At 40.2% G+C, this 18,552-nt stretch overlaps 2 protein-coding genes across 2 annotated transcripts in view; both read left to right on the top strand.

Moving 5' to 3' along the window:
- LOC110168344 (tensin-1-like) overlaps positions 1-11,150 on the top strand; it is a 349,684-nt gene extending 338,534 nt beyond the window's left edge. Inside the window, exons 25-30 of the mRNA XM_055153272.1 lie at positions 2,372-2,753; positions 4,041-4,127; positions 6,591-6,719; positions 8,549-8,641; positions 8,733-8,810; positions 10,990-11,150. Coding sequence (XP_055009247.1) covers positions 2,372-2,753; positions 4,041-4,127; positions 6,591-6,719; positions 8,549-8,641; positions 8,733-8,810; positions 10,990-11,150 — 930 coding nt within the window. The remainder of the gene's footprint in view (positions 1-2,371; positions 2,754-4,040; positions 4,128-6,590; positions 6,720-8,548; positions 8,642-8,732; positions 8,811-10,989) is intronic.
- A 200-nt stretch (positions 11,151-11,350) lies between these two features.
- LOC129408899 (tensin-1-like) lies at positions 11,351-16,736 on the top strand. Its single transcript, XM_055153340.1, has 4 exons — positions 11,351-11,358; positions 13,457-13,525; positions 13,612-13,641; positions 14,917-16,736. The coding sequence occupies exons 1-4, from the start codon at positions 11,351-11,353 to the stop codon at positions 15,053-15,055; spliced, it is 246 nt and encodes an 81-aa protein (XP_055009315.1). The 3' UTR covers positions 15,056-16,736.
- The last annotated feature ends 1,816 nt before the right edge of the window (positions 16,737-18,552 follow it).

Consider the following 18,552-nt stretch of genomic DNA (forward strand, 5'->3'; position numbering starts at 1 on the left):
CAAATCTCAAAGACGTAGGTTTGCGTCGGGACGGTGGGGACATGTCACAACCAATATCTGGAGAAGACAAAATAGTCCCTACCAATATTTGCCATTTTATTTGAATAAACAAAAATAAATGTTTTCAGATATTTTATTTATTCTGGTATATATTCCAAACTTCATAGTATTAATTGAACACGTTTTAGTTCACATTTTGTTTATTAGACATTCTGAGACGTATTTAGTGACATGACGACAGGGTTACTCCCGCCGCAATTTCATTGGCTGCAACAGAGTGAGTGATGTCATTAGTGGAGCCAGGAGCCTAAACTGGGGAAGTGGCAGGACAGGGCCGCACCTGAAGATGTCGGCTTGAGCAGCATGAGTGAAGACGCTGCACCAAACTTTGAAAAACTTCTCAAAGGAACTTACTTGGCTTCATCTTCAGTTAAACTCGACTTATAATGAGTTGCCGTGGAAAAAGAGCAACTATCACCACAAGTGCACCTCCCAAACGGAGCCCTACTCGTGCGCTGTGAGACCCCGACTCTACTGACAATATTCCCATGAGATTCATTTGGTCTTCCGATATTTTATGTTATTAGGTTCTTTATTCAGACCTAGAGTTTTGTTTCATACCTGACAGTTTCGACTGCTCATTAGCGCTCTTCCTCGGGGTGGTCAAAGATGTCTACCTTATTCGTGGTGCATCTTATTCTTTCTTTCAGCAGTGCGAGTCGTGCTCCTTTTACAATTTTCTCCGCATTCTGGGTTGGGATGGGATTCTTGAGGTCCAAGCTGGTGTGGTGAGGTGTAATTCCCTCGTCCCGGCAACACAGGTTGAATCGGAGATGGTTACGGAAATATGCCCTTTTTGATTCCAGTTGTTCTAATTTCCGGAACTCCTTGACACATTGTTGTCCATGACCTGAGCGTACATCACCCAGAAGGAGCACACCTCGCACTGCTGAAAGAAAGAATAAGATGCACCACGAATAAGGTAGACATCACATGACCACTCTGAGGAGGAGCGTTAGTGAGCAGTCGAAACTGTCAGCTATGAAAACAAACTCTTGGTTTGAAAAAAGAACCTAATAACATATCTACTGACAATATTCCATGGAAAAATGTACGGACTAGGGATGAGCATGATTAGTCGACTAATCGATAATTGATCATTAAGAATTTCGTTGATTACGTTCATTTCTAATCGACAAACTGAATTTAGGTTTCTCTGCGTAGATATGAAGCTGCGTCTGACACAAACACTGGAGTTGCGGCCTCAGTCCCACGTTTGGGCTCTGGCATCTCCTTGGAGACACTGTACCTCTCAGTGAGTGTGTTTACATGCACATCTGTATCCCAGTTTCGTCGTGGTGCATGTTTACACAGTATCCCAGCTACTGCAACATAAAGAGCTGCGCTAAACCTGCACATGTACGATCTGTGAAAACATCGCAACACACAGAACAGACTCACCATCAGCATCAGCACCCCTCTGTCACAGAGAGAACACTCATATTCCACTGAGTCATGTCCTTTAGTCCGAAAAAAGCTGAACCGCATCAGTGCACATGAGCATTTTTATATTTTTTTTCTTCGCTTAGTTTATGCAAATGAACCACGTGGTTTTAAGTTTCTAATAATGATAAAACAATAAATTACTTTTACTTACGTTTCCTTTACTTTTCACGTTGTAGTTCTTCTTTACTTGCCGCTTGATCGGCCCGTCGATAAATAGAGTCCCGCGGTCACTTTCATTGTGGCTTTTTAATGTGTTGCGGCTTTTTAATATGTTGCGGCATTTGCGTTTGTGTTGTGGCGTTTGTATTTGTTGCGGCGCTTGCATTAAAATAGAGTCCTGTGTTCATTTCCGTTGTGGCTTTTTTTGGTGTGTTGTGGGTTTTTGTCGTGTTGTCGCATTTGTATTTGTTGCGGCGTTTGCGTTTGTTGTGACATCTCACGGCTTCCGTACAAAACTGCATTAAACACATTATAATGTCAAACAGGTTGATGTGTCTCTGTGTGGTCATGGTTTATATGTTGTAAAGTTGAGTTTATTTATGCAGATTAGTAATAGTAATAATAATGATGATACTTACATAAAAACGTTAATGATCAATCGAAAATTGATAATTCTCCCATCAATGGATTAATAAAATTTCATCGAATGCCCATCCCTAGTACGGACATGATCTCACAAATATCTCATCACCAACAAGCAAAGGGAAGTCTGCTACAAACCTCTACATCGCTGTTATCTGCTAAAGAGTTGAGCTGAGACCAAACCTACTCCCTCGCCAAACCTCCATCCATCTCAGTGCAAAGAGATATTATTCATCACACTAGCTCCATTAACTCGACTGACTAATGTATGATTTGTGTGCAGGTGTCTCAGAGGAGCCCGAGTCTGGACCGCCACCCCATGCACAGCGGCTACACGACCCCCGACCCCGACCGCCACGGTAACCTGTCGCGTCAGAGCAGCTCGTCGGGGTACCAGGGCCCCCCCACCCCGTGCTTCCCTCTGTCCTCGGGCGGGCTGCAGGAGGGAGGGTTCAGGCAGGCCAGCCCCGCCCCAGCCCTCCAGCCTCTGCTCCCGGAGAAGCGGCGCATGTCGAGCGGGGACCGGCCCGGCGCGTCTCTGAGCTACAGCAACACTCTGAACGGCAGGAGCCCGGGCGGGAGGGACGGGGCCGCTCCAGGGGGCACTCCGGCGGGACAGGGCTACTTCCACACGCTGTCCGACTTCTCCAGGTTTCACATGTTTGGTAAGGATCGGATTTTTATTTTCAGAGTGCACCTATAAAGTCAACTGGCTAACAGAATTTTCCAGCGAATACTGAAGCTGATTGGTCGAAGTGTCACAACAGCGGAACTCTTAAGTCCAACTGAGAGAAAAGCACAGACATTTTTCCCTCCACAAATGCACAAAGAGTTTCCCTCTGCATGTTTTTCACAAACACATCCATATACCCTATTATTCGTACTGTAAGGCACACCAGATTACAAGGCGTAATATCAATAAAGTTGAATTCTTTCATCTATTTTCATGCATAAGGTGCACTGAATTATAAGGTGCATTAAGTGAAACAAACAGACGACACTTGAGGCTGATCCTTAACCCTGGCATTTATGATCCATTGGCAGATCATGGCATAATTTGCCCGGCGTTGCCTCACTGTCTTGGTGAATGTGGATTATGAATGTGAATGTGGGAGGATAATTAAAGTGTTTTGTTTTTTTTTTGTTCCTTCGAGGACAACTCAAATATACATTGAGTAATAATGTGTTCAATGCAGCTTTGTGCACATTTGTTTATGTTTTACAGAAACAAATGTTAAAACCACATGGTAAATTTGCATAAACTATAAGCTCTGAAAAAACAGCTCGCTCCTTGTGCGATGATGCGTCAGTTTCTGTCAGACTAAAGGACACAACTCCACAAGATTCCTGACTACAGCAGCCATAATGCTTCATCAATCTATCAAGCGGTGCGACTTTGTAGTTTACCAAAGTCGTACTGAAACATTTTGACAGATTACTCAGCGCTGTGTACCACATACAATCGGTTCGAGGTCAATAAGCTCAACCAGAATTAATACATAAGATGCACCGGATTATAAGGCACACTGTACAGTTTTGAGAAAATTAAAGGATTTTAAGTGCCAGAGACAGATATTTGAGGTTAAAATGATATGGGTGTGTTCTAGAGGAGCCTGAATCTCAACACAAACTAATAAAAATTACTTGAAAGATACAGAAAAAATTTTTTTTTTTTTTCATGCACATAATTTGAGACTTTTGCTGTCAAAAATGACATTTAAGGGGTTAAAATTTTCAAAATATGATAGGTATATTATATTATATTATTATTGTATATTATTTGTTATGTATGATTAGGGCAGAAGTAAATAAAGACACTGATATATAAAGCCTGGCCTAGCAGGCTCGACAGTTGCTCTGAGACACTTGTCTCTATAATGATAATGTTTTTGTTATGTGTTATTTGTTGCGTGTTACGTGTTTTTAAAGTGTAATATGTATGTGTCCTGTAGATGGCAGTCCTGAGAGCCGTTTGAACGTGAAGTTTGTCCAGGACACGTCCAAGTTCTGGTACAAACCAGAGATCTCCAGAGACCAGGGTAAGACCATACATACTGTGTGGCTGTGATTCTAGAATGTGCACAGTATTTTATGTATTTGTCTAATATATGTCTACTAATATAGTTCAACATGAGCTGGAGACAGGTCAGAATTCTCAGGTGGAGTTTACTGTGTGACTGCCTGATTGCAGATGTTTTAACGTGGTTTATAGTTCACATCTCTGTTCCCACAGGAAACAAAAACTGTCACAAAGTTCAACAAGCCAAGTTTGTGGAGCCAATCCCAAACAAATAATGAGAAGGTTCAACATTTGTAAATCATATTGTTTTAGCTGAAGTTGTGACATCCTAAAACTCTTGAAAGTGAACGTGACATATTCGATTTCCACTTGAGATTAGATGTATCATTCTTACTTGACGTCAGTTCTGGTTCCTCCCCCTCATGTTCCTGTAAGTCCATATGAAGGCCTCTTAAAAAGCCTCTGCCTTGGTACAATATTTATGAATGAGAGCATTGTGTTTCTAATTGAACCTGGTTGTAGTTAAACCCGAGTAACTGTCTGTTTCCTCTCCCTCTGCACCACCGACATTTTGGATGATCTCACGTTAAATGGAATCGTGTGGTTTAGTGTGAATGACGTCATATTATGCACCTTGTTTTTATAATGTTTACTGACAATGTAAGGACTAAACCAGGATCTGGACCAGGACTGACGCAGGACTAGACTAAGATCTGAACAAAAACACGACGAAAACAGACGTCAAATTAAGACTGAACCAGGACTGCCATTGATCCCAAATTGAACCAAATCTTTACCAGGACTGAACCAGGTCTTTATTAGGACAAAACCAGGTCTCAACCAGGTCCAAACTGAATCTACTGAATCTATTCCAGGGCTTAAATAGGTATTTTGGTCTTAACTTGGCTTAAACTATGACTAAAGTGTGTCTTTACAAGGAAAAAAACAAACAAAACAAAACTCATCAAACCAAGAATAAACTGGGCCTAAACAAGAACTAAACCAGGTTTTAACCAGGTCTAAACCAGTATAGAACCTTAGGACTGCTCTTGGACTAAACAAGGACAAAATTAGAACTAATCCAGGACTAAACCAATATTAAACAAAAACTAAATCAGAACTGACTAGAACTAAAACAGATCTGAACCAAATCTAAACCAGACTCAAACCAGAGTTAAATTAGGACTAAACCAGGACTAAACCATGACTAAACCAAGACTGAACCAGGAAGAAACCAGGACGAAAGCAGGACTAAACAAGAACTAAACCAGTATGAAACCAGAACTTAACCAGGTTTTAACCAGGTCTAAACCAGTATACAACCTTAGGACCTTGGACTAAACCAGGACAAAATCAGAACTAATCCAGGACTAAACCAATACTAAACTAAAATTAAACCAAATGTAAATCAGAACTGACCAGGACTAAAACAGATCTAAACTAGATCTAAACCAGAACTAAATTAGTATTAAACCAGGATGAAACAAGAACTAAACCAGGACAAACCAGGACTAAACCAGGACTAAACAAGAACTAAACCAGGACTAAACCAAGACTAAACCAGGATAAAACCAGGACGAAACCAGCACTTAACAAGAACTAAACAGGACTAAACCAGGACAAAACCAGGACTAAACAAGAACTAGACCAGAACTAAACAGGACAAAACCAGGACTAAACAAGAACTAAACCAGGACTAAACAGAACTAAACCAGGACTAAACAAGAACTAAACCAGGACCAAAACAGGACTAAACCAGAACAAAACCAGGACTAAACAAGAACTAGACCAGGACTAAACAAGAACTAAACCAGAACTAAAACCAGGACAAAACCAGGACTAAACCAGAACAAAACCAGGACTAAACAAGAACTAAACCAGGACTAAACAAGAACTAAACCAAGAACAAAACCAGGACTAAACAAGAACTAAACCAAGACAAAACCAGGACTAAACAAGAACTAAACAGGACAAAACCAGGACTAAACCAGAACAAAACCAGGACTAAACAAGAACTAAACCAAGACAAAACCAGGACTAAACCAGAACAAAACCAGGACTAAACCAGGACTAAACCAGTCTTTGCGGGGCTAGAGCAGGTCTTTGTGGCTGTTTGAACAGTGTGTCCCTGGATGACATCATCGTGTGTGGGGTTTTCACAGAGGCTCAGCTCCAAACACATGGAGCCCATTAGGAACATGTGCACGTCCTCCTCCTGGTCAACCGTTCCATCTCACTCAGAACAGCCCCCGTTCACATCAGACGCTGTGTCCGTCATCTGCTTGTTTCTATGGAGACGTCATTGCTCTGCCTGGAATGTTCCACAGTGTGACATTAAACAGTCACTTGGTCCGGTTTAGTCTCCTTAAAGACATTCCAAACAAAGCAATGACATCTCCATGGAGAAAATCATTTGACGGACCCTCCAGCAGGAAAGTTCCGCAGTGCACCTTTAAACGTCCCGTGTGTGCTCTGTTTTCAGCCATCGCCCTGCTGAGGGAGAGGGAGCCCGGCGCGTTCGTGATCAGAGACAGTCACTCGTTTAAAGGAGCGTACGGGCTCGCCATGAAGGTGGCCTCTCCCCCTCCCACCGTGCACCCCGCCAAGAAAGGTACCTGCATTTATTTACATTTTTTTATGTATTTATTTTTATGTTTACCGTATTTTCCGCACTACAGATTATAAGGCGCACGTCACTGAATGGTTTATTTTCGAACTTTTTTCACATATAAACCGCACCAGGCTATAAGGCGCATTAAACGAAACACAACAGTTGGATAAGTCAGTCAAACTTAATTTAACGCGTTCACAATAACTCTCAACTTTGTTTAATTGTAACACATAAATAAATACTGTCTGAGTATTCAAAATAATTGTTGTCATAATTGTTCAAACAGTGATGCTCCGACAATCCATCAAGCGGTGCGTCTTCGTAGTTTACCAAAGTCGTACTAAAACATTTTGACAGATTTCTGAGCACCGTGTACCACATAAAATCGGTTCGAGGTCAGTTAAGCACAACCAGAATTAATACATAAGACGCACCGTATTATAAGGCACACTGTCCAGTTTTGAGAAAATTGAAGGATTTTAAGTGTCAGTGACAGATATTTTAGGTTAGGTTTAAGGTTTAAGGTGCATTAAATGAAGTGCAACAGTTAGATAAGTCAGTCAAACTTTATTTAACACGTTCACAGTAACTCTCAACTTTGTTTAATTGTAACACGTAAAAAAAATACTGTCTGAGACGCTAAATTGTTTCAGATTTCTGAGCACCGTGTACCACATAAAATCAGTTCGAGGTCAGTTAAGCACAACCAGAATTAATACATAAAACACATCCAGTTTTGAGAAAATTAAAGTGCCAGAGACAGATATTTTAGGGTTAGGTTTAAGGTGCATTAAATGAAACACAACAGTTAGATAAGTCAGTCAAACTTTGTTCAATTGTAACTTCTCTGGCAGTTCAGTGATGATTCTGGTCTTGGTGAAAGCTCGGACCACAGTTGATACTGATCCTTTGTCCAGGCGTCCACGATCCGTTGGCAAATCGTGGCGTAAGTCACTCGGCGCTGTCTCCTTGTCTTGGTGAATGTGTGTTCTCCTTCTCTCATCCACTGCTCCCACGCAGCTCACACCTTCACTTTATAACAGCCTTGAGTTTAAAGTGGGTGTTGTAAGCGTGTGTCTTGACAGGTGCATTTTGATATTAAAAGGAATCACAGTCTGTATTACTCCTGATGCTCCTGACTATGGGAGCCGTAATGCTGCAAGTGGAGCGGCTTTGTAGTTTACTAAAGTCGTACTGAGACACCCCAATAAATTCATACACAAGGCGCTCTGGATTATAAGGCACGCAGTCGTTTTTTGATGAAATTAAGGCTTTTAAGTGCACCCCATAGTGTGGAAAATAGTGTATTTTGATTTTTATAGGTATTTTTATATGTATATTTATTTTTATTATATTTATTTAGATTTTTATATTTATTTGGATTTTTTATTTGGATTTATTTTATTGATCATGCTGTTACATTTCCTTGGCATCAATTTAATAAAGGAGAACAACAACAAAATCTGACAATTCACACAATCATCACACATTCACACATCCGCACTGTAAACCCAAATGTAAATTTGTCTATTTTATTCAGTTTTATGTATATATATATATATATATATTTTTTTTATGAAAAACCATGTATTCAGGCTTGCCTCTACACAGATCTGACCTGTAAGTTGGCTTAAGTTTAATGCCATACTATGGAACATTCATAAGTATCACCTTCACCAGAAAAGTTATGCATTGCTTCTTTATTTTTATATATATATATATATATATTATTTTTTTTTCTATTGTTTTATGTTCTATTGCTACAGCACATGACTATTTTTAATACTTCAATACTTTTTTTATTTAAATCCTTGTGTTTGTGTTTGTAGGAGACTTGAGTAATGAGCTGGTGAGGCACTTCCTGATCGAGAGCAGCCCCAAAGGAGTCAAGCTGAAGGGCTGCCCCAACGAGCCGTACTTCGGTCAGAACTCACACACACTTATTTATATTTAAAATGTATTAAATATATTTTTAAATCATATATTTTTGTGTTTCTGTGTATTCCCATGTAGGCTGTCTGTCTGCTCTGGTGTACCAACACGCCATCACCCCCCTGGCCCTGCCCTGCAAACTGCTCATACCCCCCTCAGGTACACACTGCCCCCTACTGGTACAAACTGCTCATACCACCTTCAAGTACTACACTTTACTCTACTGTGGTCACATACTGCCCCCTACTGACACAAACTGCTCATACCCCCTTCAAGTACTGCATTAAACTCTACTGTGGTCACATACTGCCCCCTAGTGGTACAAAGTATTATAACAACAGCCAGTGGTTCTTCAAACTGAAAGCCTGATCTCGTGTGATGTCTGAAGTTGAGCAGGTTGGGTCTGGTTAGTTGTTGGATTGGGGACCACTGAGAAAACCAAGCGTCACAGAGAGACAGCAGTGACTCAAACTGCAACCTGTTGTTGTGTCCTTTGGCAAATCACTGTGTGCTGGTCGTAAAAGGGACCAGTGGAGCAACAAATACAGCAGATATTTGTTGGAAAGTTCATTTTCTACATGAACTAGTTCAAAGTTCAGATTACAAATTCCAAAATGAACTGGTTCATTCATAGTTCATAATTGTTTATAGTTAATAGTCCAACAATTAACGAGTTCACCATTCTTTTCTGTTTTTCCAATACGTTGCTGCGAGCTGTTATTTTACAACAATATTTTTTGAACAGTGAAACTAGGTGTTAGATTTCATCTTCATATAAAAGGTTGAATCCTTTTACAACCAGAGTTCACATGGGGGTTTAGGGAACAGCATTTCCCCAGTGTTGCTGTGTGTTCAGTCCACACAGGTTTCACCCTGACAGTACAGATGTTAAGTCTTAAACCAGGTCTAAATCTGGACTAGATCTGAACTTAACCAGGACTATAATAGGTCTAAATCTGGACTATACCTGAACTCAATCATGTCTACACCGGGTCTAAGCCTGGACTATACTTGAACTCAGCCAGGTCTATATCAGGTCTAAATCTGGACTATACCTGAACTCAATCATGTCTACACCGGGTCTAAGCCTGGACTATACCTGAACTCAATCAGGACTATATCAGGTCTAAATCTGGCCTAGATCTGAACTTAACCAGATGTATACCAGGTCTAAGTTTCAACTATACTTCAATTCGCCAGGTCTTTACCGGGTCTAAATCTGGACTATACCTGAACTCAACCAGGTTTATACCAGGTCTAAATCTGGATTATTTGTCTGTGCAGTTTGTATTTACGGTTACCGACCCCTGGTATACACCACAGACTGTATATATGAGTGGACATAGCTAAAGCCGCCGTGTGCCAAATAAGAAGTTCTCCAGGAGGCTCTTCTGGCTCCTTCTGACTCTGGCTCCAACTGACTTACATTAGGATCTTGTGGCTCCTCTCTCTGTAAGTGCTGCTGTGAGTCTTGCCATTTTGGTCTTAAAATGTAAAAAAAAAATCCTATTCATAACACAGAGTCTGGCTCCAGATTCGCTCCTGTAACCGTGAGCATCGTGAGCCTCATTTGAGCGGAGCTGAACACTGGGTGACTTCACACTCACTTAGTCCACTTCTTTCATACAGTCTGTGGTTTACACGAACGCCAGGTTTAAATCCTCGCCTCCTAGTGTCGACACAGATCCATAAATCAAAAACGATGACGACAAGGCAACGGTGATATTGTGTGTTGAGTCGATGCAGAACTGTAATTCTCCCTTTAGTCCTGGTTTAGTCCTGGTTTAGACCTGGTTTGGTCCTGGTTAGTCCTGGTTTAGACCTGGTTTAGTCCTGGTTTAGTCCTGGTTTGGTCCTGGTTTAGCTCAGTTGTCTTTAAAAAGTACAAAGTTTACATTGAACAAAATTTTCACTGTATCATCTAAAAATTGATAAAAACAACTTGCGCTGGATTAAGTTTATGACTCATTCTTTTTACATCAAATTACTGAAAGTAACTAAGTAACTTTTACTCAAATTACATTTTAAAGTAAGTACTTAAAGTAGCTTTTAGATGGTTACTTTTACTTTTCTTGATTAGGAATTGAGCAAAGGAAAGATCTTTTTACTTAATTACAGTTTTTCAGTACTTTTTCCACCTCTGGTAAAAACATGAGGAAAAAAAAGATAATTTTCAAGATGTGTGGACAATCTTGTGGCTATTTTGTCTCGGATTTGAACACTGGAACATATCTGGGGACACACTAAGATCATAGTCATAGAATTAAAAACAAAATCATACATATAGTTCCCTTAAATTATTGTGATGTGTCAATTTCTAACTAATCTTTCTTTCTAGATCTGATTGAGGAGGCTCCAGAAGTGGCCACACCCAACGCCGTCACCAACCAGCTCAAACAAGGAGCAGGTACGATCACTCCACGAGCATTTACAAAGACTCTTTTAAATGACATGTTTCTAAAAGTCTATTTGTTATCCAGCGCCCCGAGCGTCTGCTGATTCTCATGGTAAACATTTAATTCGCTGCATAGTTCATGTGGAATGTGCATCCTCCATTTCGTCTCCCGTCTTCAGATCCGGTGTCTGTTTCTCGAGTGTATAACCACGTCCAAACCTGAATGATATGAAGTGATATATTAAACATGCCTTGGAGAATCTGATGTGACGTGTTTGTGAAAAAGCATGAGAATAACGATTGCATGAGCAGGTCCGAGCTTGGGGAATGCAGTCATGTCATTATCAGCTACTTAAAGCAGCATCCTGTAATTTACCCCAAACACTCACACACTAAAAGCTGGATGTTGTCTCATTGTTTGTGACCAAAACTTAGTCAGATGTTTGTTTGATCCCAGCTGCAGGCGTTGTGTCCTCGGGCAAAACTAAAACTGGACTAAACCAGGACTATAATAGGTATAAGACAGGTCTACATGAGAATTCAACAAGGACTTTACTTGGTCTAAAGCTGGATTATACCTGAGCTCTACCAGGTTTATACCAGGTCTAAATCTGGACTAGACCTGAATTCAGCAGGTCTATACAAAATCTAAATCTGGACTAGACCTGAACTTAACCAGGACTAACTCTGGACTATACCTGAGCTCAACCAGGTCTATACTAGGTTTAAATCTGGACTAGACTGGAATTTAACCAGGACTATAACAGGTTTATACCAGGTCTAAAGCTGGACTAGACCTGAACTCAACCAGGTCTATTCTAGGTCTAACTCTGGACTATACCTGAACTCAACCAAGTCTTAAACCAAGTCTAAATCTGGACTAGATCTGAATTTAACCAGGACTATAACAGGTCTAAATCTGGACTAGACCTGAACTCAACCAAGTCTATACCAGGTCTGAATCAGGTCTAAATCTGGACTAGATCTGAATTTAACCAGGACTATAACAGGTTTATACCAGGTCTAAAGCTGGACTAGACCTGAACTCAACCAGGTCTATACCAGATCTAAGTCTGGACTAGACTGAAAATAAATATAACAAACTCAGGAAACTCTATGAACTAACTCAGGAAGGGAACAGAGCTCAGTTATTGTCACTTACTGTTGATCAACACCAATGTTCAGTTTAATTAAAATTTGTCTACTTAAAAACAATTATAGTATATACTAGTATAAATTTGTGAAGGAAGTGTGGGAGTCCTTGCTTAGACTGCTGCCCCCGCAACCCGACCCCAGATAAGCGGAAGAAAATGGATGGATGGATGGATAGTATGAATTAGGGATGTAACAATAACTGTAATATTGTGATATTGTATCGTCAAAAGTCTCACAATAATATTGTGGACCATCACAGTATATCGAATCTTAAGTCTCTTTGATTGAATTCATTGTTATGCTGTTAAAAATGATGTTTAAAAAAAAAAAAAAAAAAAACCCTGCATAGACCATGATCCTTTGCGTGGTTTTAGTGCAGACTATATAAAGATATAACTGTTACGAAGCACTTGTAAATCTTAGTTCTTTGGATTATGACAGTACCAAAGGCTTGTCAAGGATTTTAACAGGTAAAAGTTGCATATTCACAGTTTTGGCCTCCACAAAATATCACAGTAAATATCGTAGTGTGAGCTGTATAGTGTGAACAGATCACACTTTTCATTCAAAAATAAAAGAACTCATCTCAGTCTTTAACTTTGTTAACTGTACAATAATCAGAAGAGTGAACTCCTTTAGCAGAGGAAACTTGGGAGGTTCCTAACCAGCGGTAAGAAGCTGTGAGGTATCCCACAATCCACTGAATGTTTCCAAATACAACTGTTCAAGTTCTACACTGCAGCAGATTATTGATTAAAATATTCTGCATAAATAAACTTTACATTGCTAAACTTCACAACATAGAAGACACCTGTCTGCTGTTTATCCAACGCCTTAAAACCGAAGTATCTCTATATAATAGAACTAGTTGTCCTTTTTTTGAGACGAGTTCTGTATCCTCCAGGCTGGTTGCAGGAGCAGCTATGTTGAATGAAACAACAGACGAATGAGGCGAGAGTGCGGGGGGCATTATGTAGAAATATACAATATATCAGAATCCATTTCATGTTTAAGAAATATCTCGATATATTTTAAATATCGAGATCGCCCACCCCAATCCCTAGTATGAATGTGGTGTGTGTGTTTGTCAGAAGGGCAGAGGGCACAGACTGGCAGCCTCACTTTCATCAGTCTGTCCCAGGACAGCTGTGGCTGCAATAACAAACTACAGACTACAGAACCTTTGAAGCATGTGCTTCTATGGCTGTATGAGACTAGTGCACTGTTACTGAGGACTGTTCTTGTGCTGTTTCAGGGTTTTCTTCCGGCGCCATTACCCCAGTAACACTGTGACCTTCTGTGACACTGACCCTCAGGACAGGAAGTGAGTACAACAGTACATCAACACTACAGTACATCATAGTACACAAAGAATACTTGTAACTCAATATGAAATCCCCTGTTTTACAGATGGAGTAAACCTGATGGAGGCTCTGCCAAGTGAGTATCACAGACTAATGATTTCGTTAGCCTGCATCACATTTTTTTTGTAATGTAAAAACTTACTGTGACATGTGTCGAAACGTCTAACTATTAAAGTGTGAAAAATCCCTCAGTGGTCCAGGTTCAATCTATGGCAAAGGAGAAATTCAGTCTGTCAACTGGACAAAGTTTATTTGCTCAAATATGTTTTCGCAGCTCATCCAAGCTGCTTCTTGAGTTCTTCAATTCAGAACTGACCGTTTTGGATTGGAGACGGTGCCCCCACTCTGAGTCTCCGTGCAGCCATCACATCCATCCACCATCAATAAATATCTTTATCGTATTCCATTGCTGTGGCGCGGTCCTTGCGCATTAGTTATTACACAGATTCTCTTGCTCAGTGTATATATTGCTGTAGAGGTTTCCCGAGCTGGGACACTTGAGACTTTGTACATTGTAGAGCAGGGGTGTCAGACATACGGCCCAGGGGCCGGATCCGGCCCTCCAAAACCTTTAATCTGGCCCTCGGCTGATTTTCTACTAAAATATTTTAATTATATTTTCTTTTAAAATATTGTTAATTTTCTGTGGTGTTTATCACAGCAGCGTCGCCAGTGTCTCTGTACGTGGCTCCTCCCACCAGAGCAGCACAAATGAAGACTTGTCTCTTTCCAAACGCTCTTAAAGGACGATCGTTTTGACTGTTGACCGTGACACCCTCATCAGAAAAATGTCCAACATGAGAAAAGTGGAGCCGAGTGCAGGATTTTACAAGAAAAATGGACTTATTCCTATTTGCAAACAAGTTCATGTTCAAACATAGTGTTAAAATTGCATTTTTCCTAAAGTTTCAGGTTGTTTGTAATATTATAATATTTTGTAAAAGAAAGAGTTCATCAATTTAAAAAGATTTCTGTAATAGATTTGTGTTTCTCTGCACAATTTTTGAACTTATTGTTATTTTTGGGGTTTATATGCCATGAGTTTTCTGATCCGGCCCCTTTGGGATCAAAGTAGGTTGGATACGGCCCCCGGACCAAAATGAGTTTGACACCCCTGTTGTAGAGAGATGTGCCTTAAGTTTCTCTAGCTGGGACACTTAAGACTACAAAACTCAGTCAGGATATTGCACTGTATTAAATATTGTGCAACAGGGGAACAAGGGACAGCAAATATGAGGGAACATTGTTGTATTAAGGTTAAAAACATATTAAAAGCGATTCTGACTGCACCCGGGTACATTGCTTAAAATCTGAACCTCCTGACGTTTTCTCTTTTCGTATTTCGTTTCAGGTTGTTTGGCTTCGTGGCACGTAAACAGGGCAGCACCACAGACAACGTGAGCCACCTGTTCGCAGAGCTGGACCCCGCGCAGCCCGCCAGCGCCATCGTGAGCTTCGTGTCCAAAATGATCACCGCACACAAGAGATGAGAGCGCGGCCCACTCTTCTCGGACTCTCCTACGCGACGAATATTCACAAAGAAAACCCCGCTAACTTTCCGCTCTCTCCGTCTCCAAGCGCCACGTACTTTCTTGCTTCCTGCTTTGAAAACTTCGGAAACTTTCGGAAAAGACAACGTTTTCGGGATTGTATTTTTGGATGGAGTTCAGGGTGGACCAGAGGAAGTGCGAATGCGGTGAGACAGTTTGGACACGAAGGGAAAGGCGTTTATGTGCACGTGATTTTTATCAATTTAAAAGACAAAGTTAAGTTGTATGTTTTTTATTTCAAGGGCTTTTAAATCTACCGTACCTTTCCAATATGGCTACCAAAGATGACAGAAGTAGTGGGGCGTGCACTGGGGCTGGCGAGGGGGGACAAAATGGCTGCTCAGTCCGAAATACTGGTCTGTTTTGATGCTGTAGTTATGGTTACGCTCTGCTCCGATCTGAGCGACGTCTGTATTGTAAATATTGAGTAGTAAAAAGAGTGGCTTGAAATCACAACATGCCTGATTTTTATACGTACGCAAAGCTTAAAATGGACGCAAAAACCCAGGCTCGAACCCGAAATATGCAAACGAACGAAGGATTCACCGTCGAGTAGCGTTTCTGTGCTTATAGACACTTGATGCTGATTGGTCCTTCACTAAAATAACACTTTTTGGAGAAAATTCGTTCATTCGTTGTTGTAAAATTAAAATATTAAGAGTTAAAGAACAAGGCAAACACACTGTATGTTGACGTAAAGCTGCACTGTGTAAATTTTTGGTTGCTTGTTTCTATGGAGATGTCATTGCTTCGCCTAGAATGTTCCACAGTACGACATTAAACACCTCTACTTTACATTTATTCAATTATTGGTGGATTTATAGCTCAAAAATTTGTAAAAAAAACATACGTTTTGACTGTGAGCGGCGTCGCCTCTCCACAGATCTGACCTGTAACTTGGTCCGGTTTGGTCTCCATGGACATAGAAAGGTTTAATGCCACACTGTGAAACATTCAAGGCAAAGAAAGAAAAGCATTTAGTTACACAATGCTTTGACAATGAAATATTTTAAAGTTAAAACGTGGCTAAACGTCTTTGTAACTTTCGGTTTATAACATTTCAGAAGTTGACATAGCAGTAAGCGCTTTTGCCTCTTAATCAGAAGGTCCGAGGTTCGACTCCCGGGCAGCTCCACTCTGGGGACTGGACCAGAGTCTGAAAAAAGAGATTCTAAAGCTCAGTGGAACTTTCCTGATTAAATAAAGACTAAATCCAGAAATAACAAACCGTGACTGGCATCTGGTGAGCTATGAGCACAGTTAATGTTACTCTAAAGATGCATTACAGAACTTTTCTTGTGGTACGCTACCTGCTTGTCTCCATGGCGATGTCATTGCTTTACCCGGAACGTTCCACGGTATATCTATCAAGCCGTTAAAGTTATTCAGTTGCAGAGCTTTCTACTGCTCAAAAATACGTGTTCATGCTGCGAGCGGGGTTGCCTCTCCACAGATCTGACCACAATCACAATCATCGGGGATACCGTATTTTTCAGACTATAAGTGCACCGGATTATAAGGCGCAATGGCAATAATGTTGAATTCTCTCGTCTATTTTCATACATAAGGTGCACCGGATTATAAGACGCAAACAAACGGACGACTCTTGAGACTGATCCTTAGCCCAGGTGTCCACGATCAGTCAGATCATGGCGTAATTCGCGGTGGGCGTGGGTGGATAATGTTTTAAGCATGTTTTTTTTTTTTTTTTTTTTCCTACGAGGATGACTCAAATACACATTGAGTAATAATGTGTTTAATTCAGCTTTGCGCACATTTGTTTATGTTTTACAAAAGCGAAACTTAAAACCACATGACTCATTTGCATAAACTATAAGCTCTGAAAAAAACGTCTCGCTCCTTGTGCACTGAAACTGTCAGCTTCTGTCGGACTAACTCCGCGAGGCTTTTGACTACGGTCACAGTAATGCTCCGACAATCCATCAAGCAGTGCGGCTTCGTAGTTTACCAAAGTCGTACTAAAACATTTTGACAAATTTTTGAGCGCCGTGTACCACATAAAATCGTTTTGAGGTCAGTAAACACAACCAGAATTAATACATGAGGCGCACTATGGATTTTTAAGAAAATTAAAGGATTTGAAGTGCGCCTTATAGTCCGAAACATACGGTAGATAACTTACAGATAAATGCCAAACTGCAAAACATTCTAATCGTAATACAACATCTCTAAAACCCCATGTAAACGAGCAAGCAACGTTTTACCGTCCACGAGAAAAGTCCTGCATTGCACCTTTACCCGAGACTGTTTCCTCCAGTTCTTTCAGATCACCGTAGTTTTATTTTGTTCATAGTTTGACACTCACTACTGTATCCGAACCTGTCTACGCCACCCTCCTTTATAATGTAAGCTACTATATAAATAATGCATATGACTGATATAAGACTGAAGGTATTTATTTGTGCTCGCTTATGTAATCTTGTATTGTAAGTATACACAAAGACGTATATTTTGACTATTTGACGTACCATATTTGGTTACTATCACTGATACTTTTGAATGTGTTGTTGTTTTGTTTTTTTGTTTTTCACTTGCTTTTGTCACGGTTTTGGTCGCGGCCTGTATTTTTTTAAAGAGGGGAAGTATATTTTGTATTCTGAACTTTATTTTTTGAAAGTGAAACCGGCCGAAAAGATTTTTGTCCAATCGAAGCACTTAAATGTTAAAGTATTCGTTTTTGACTTTTGATCAGTTTTATGCAGTAACTGTCGCCCTCTAGTGTTAAGATAGACGTCATTACAAAAACGTTGGTGTCGAAGGCGCTGTACCTGATTTTTACCGTCTTAAAAATGTCAAAAATGCAACTAGTTTGGTTTAAACAGTTTGCAGTGGTCCAAAATTACCACAGTGACTTTCAGAAACCAAAGTCTAACAACAACTAGCATGTTAACACGAACTTCTTGATTATTGGACAATACAACGCTTTATGATTTGATGGAAACAGTGCACAATGGACTTATTTTTACCCCAAATTTAGCTCAAATGCATAGAAAAAAAAGTAAAATCAGGTACAGGGCCTTTAGTTTGATATTTTAGAAACAGCTGTACACTGTAAAAAAGAAATACCAGTATATAATGACTTTATTATAACTACTTTGGTTTGAGTTGTTTTGACTAATTTCTATCATGTCATTTGCAATATCTGAATGGTATTATGGTATAATATTTGGTTGTCCTGGGGTATTTCTGAATTGTTTGAATATGGGACTGTTGCTTTTTCTTCTAATCTCAGTTATCTCTCAATGAACACTGCAAAATCTTCAGTTCTGTTACATTTCTTGAGTATAATAATCACCAAAACAGAGCAAGTTTTGACTCGGTAAAGATTTAAGAAGTCATAGTCTACTTTTGAATATGACTTCTCAAATCTGTCATTTCAAATCTAATCGAATGGGAAGTGACTAGTCCTGATCTGC

This window comes from Boleophthalmus pectinirostris, unplaced genomic scaffold, assembly GCF_026225935.1.
Source record: "Boleophthalmus pectinirostris isolate CB_2022bp ecotype Guang Dong unplaced genomic scaffold, ASM2622593v1 HiC_scaffold_1, whole genome shotgun sequence".
Lineage (NCBI taxonomy): Eukaryota > Metazoa > Chordata > Actinopteri > Gobiiformes > Gobiidae > Boleophthalmus > Boleophthalmus pectinirostris.

Coding starts and splice junctions, on each gene's coding strand:
- LOC129408899 (XM_055153340.1), top strand. Junction 13,526..13,611: donor ACTGACCCTCAGGACAGGAA/GTGAGTACAACA, acceptor CCTGTTTTACAG/ATGGAGTAAACCTGATGGAG. Junction 13,642..14,916: donor CCTGATGGAGGCTCTGCCAA/GTGAGTATCACA, acceptor ATTTCGTTTCAG/GTTGTTTGGCTTCGTGGCAC.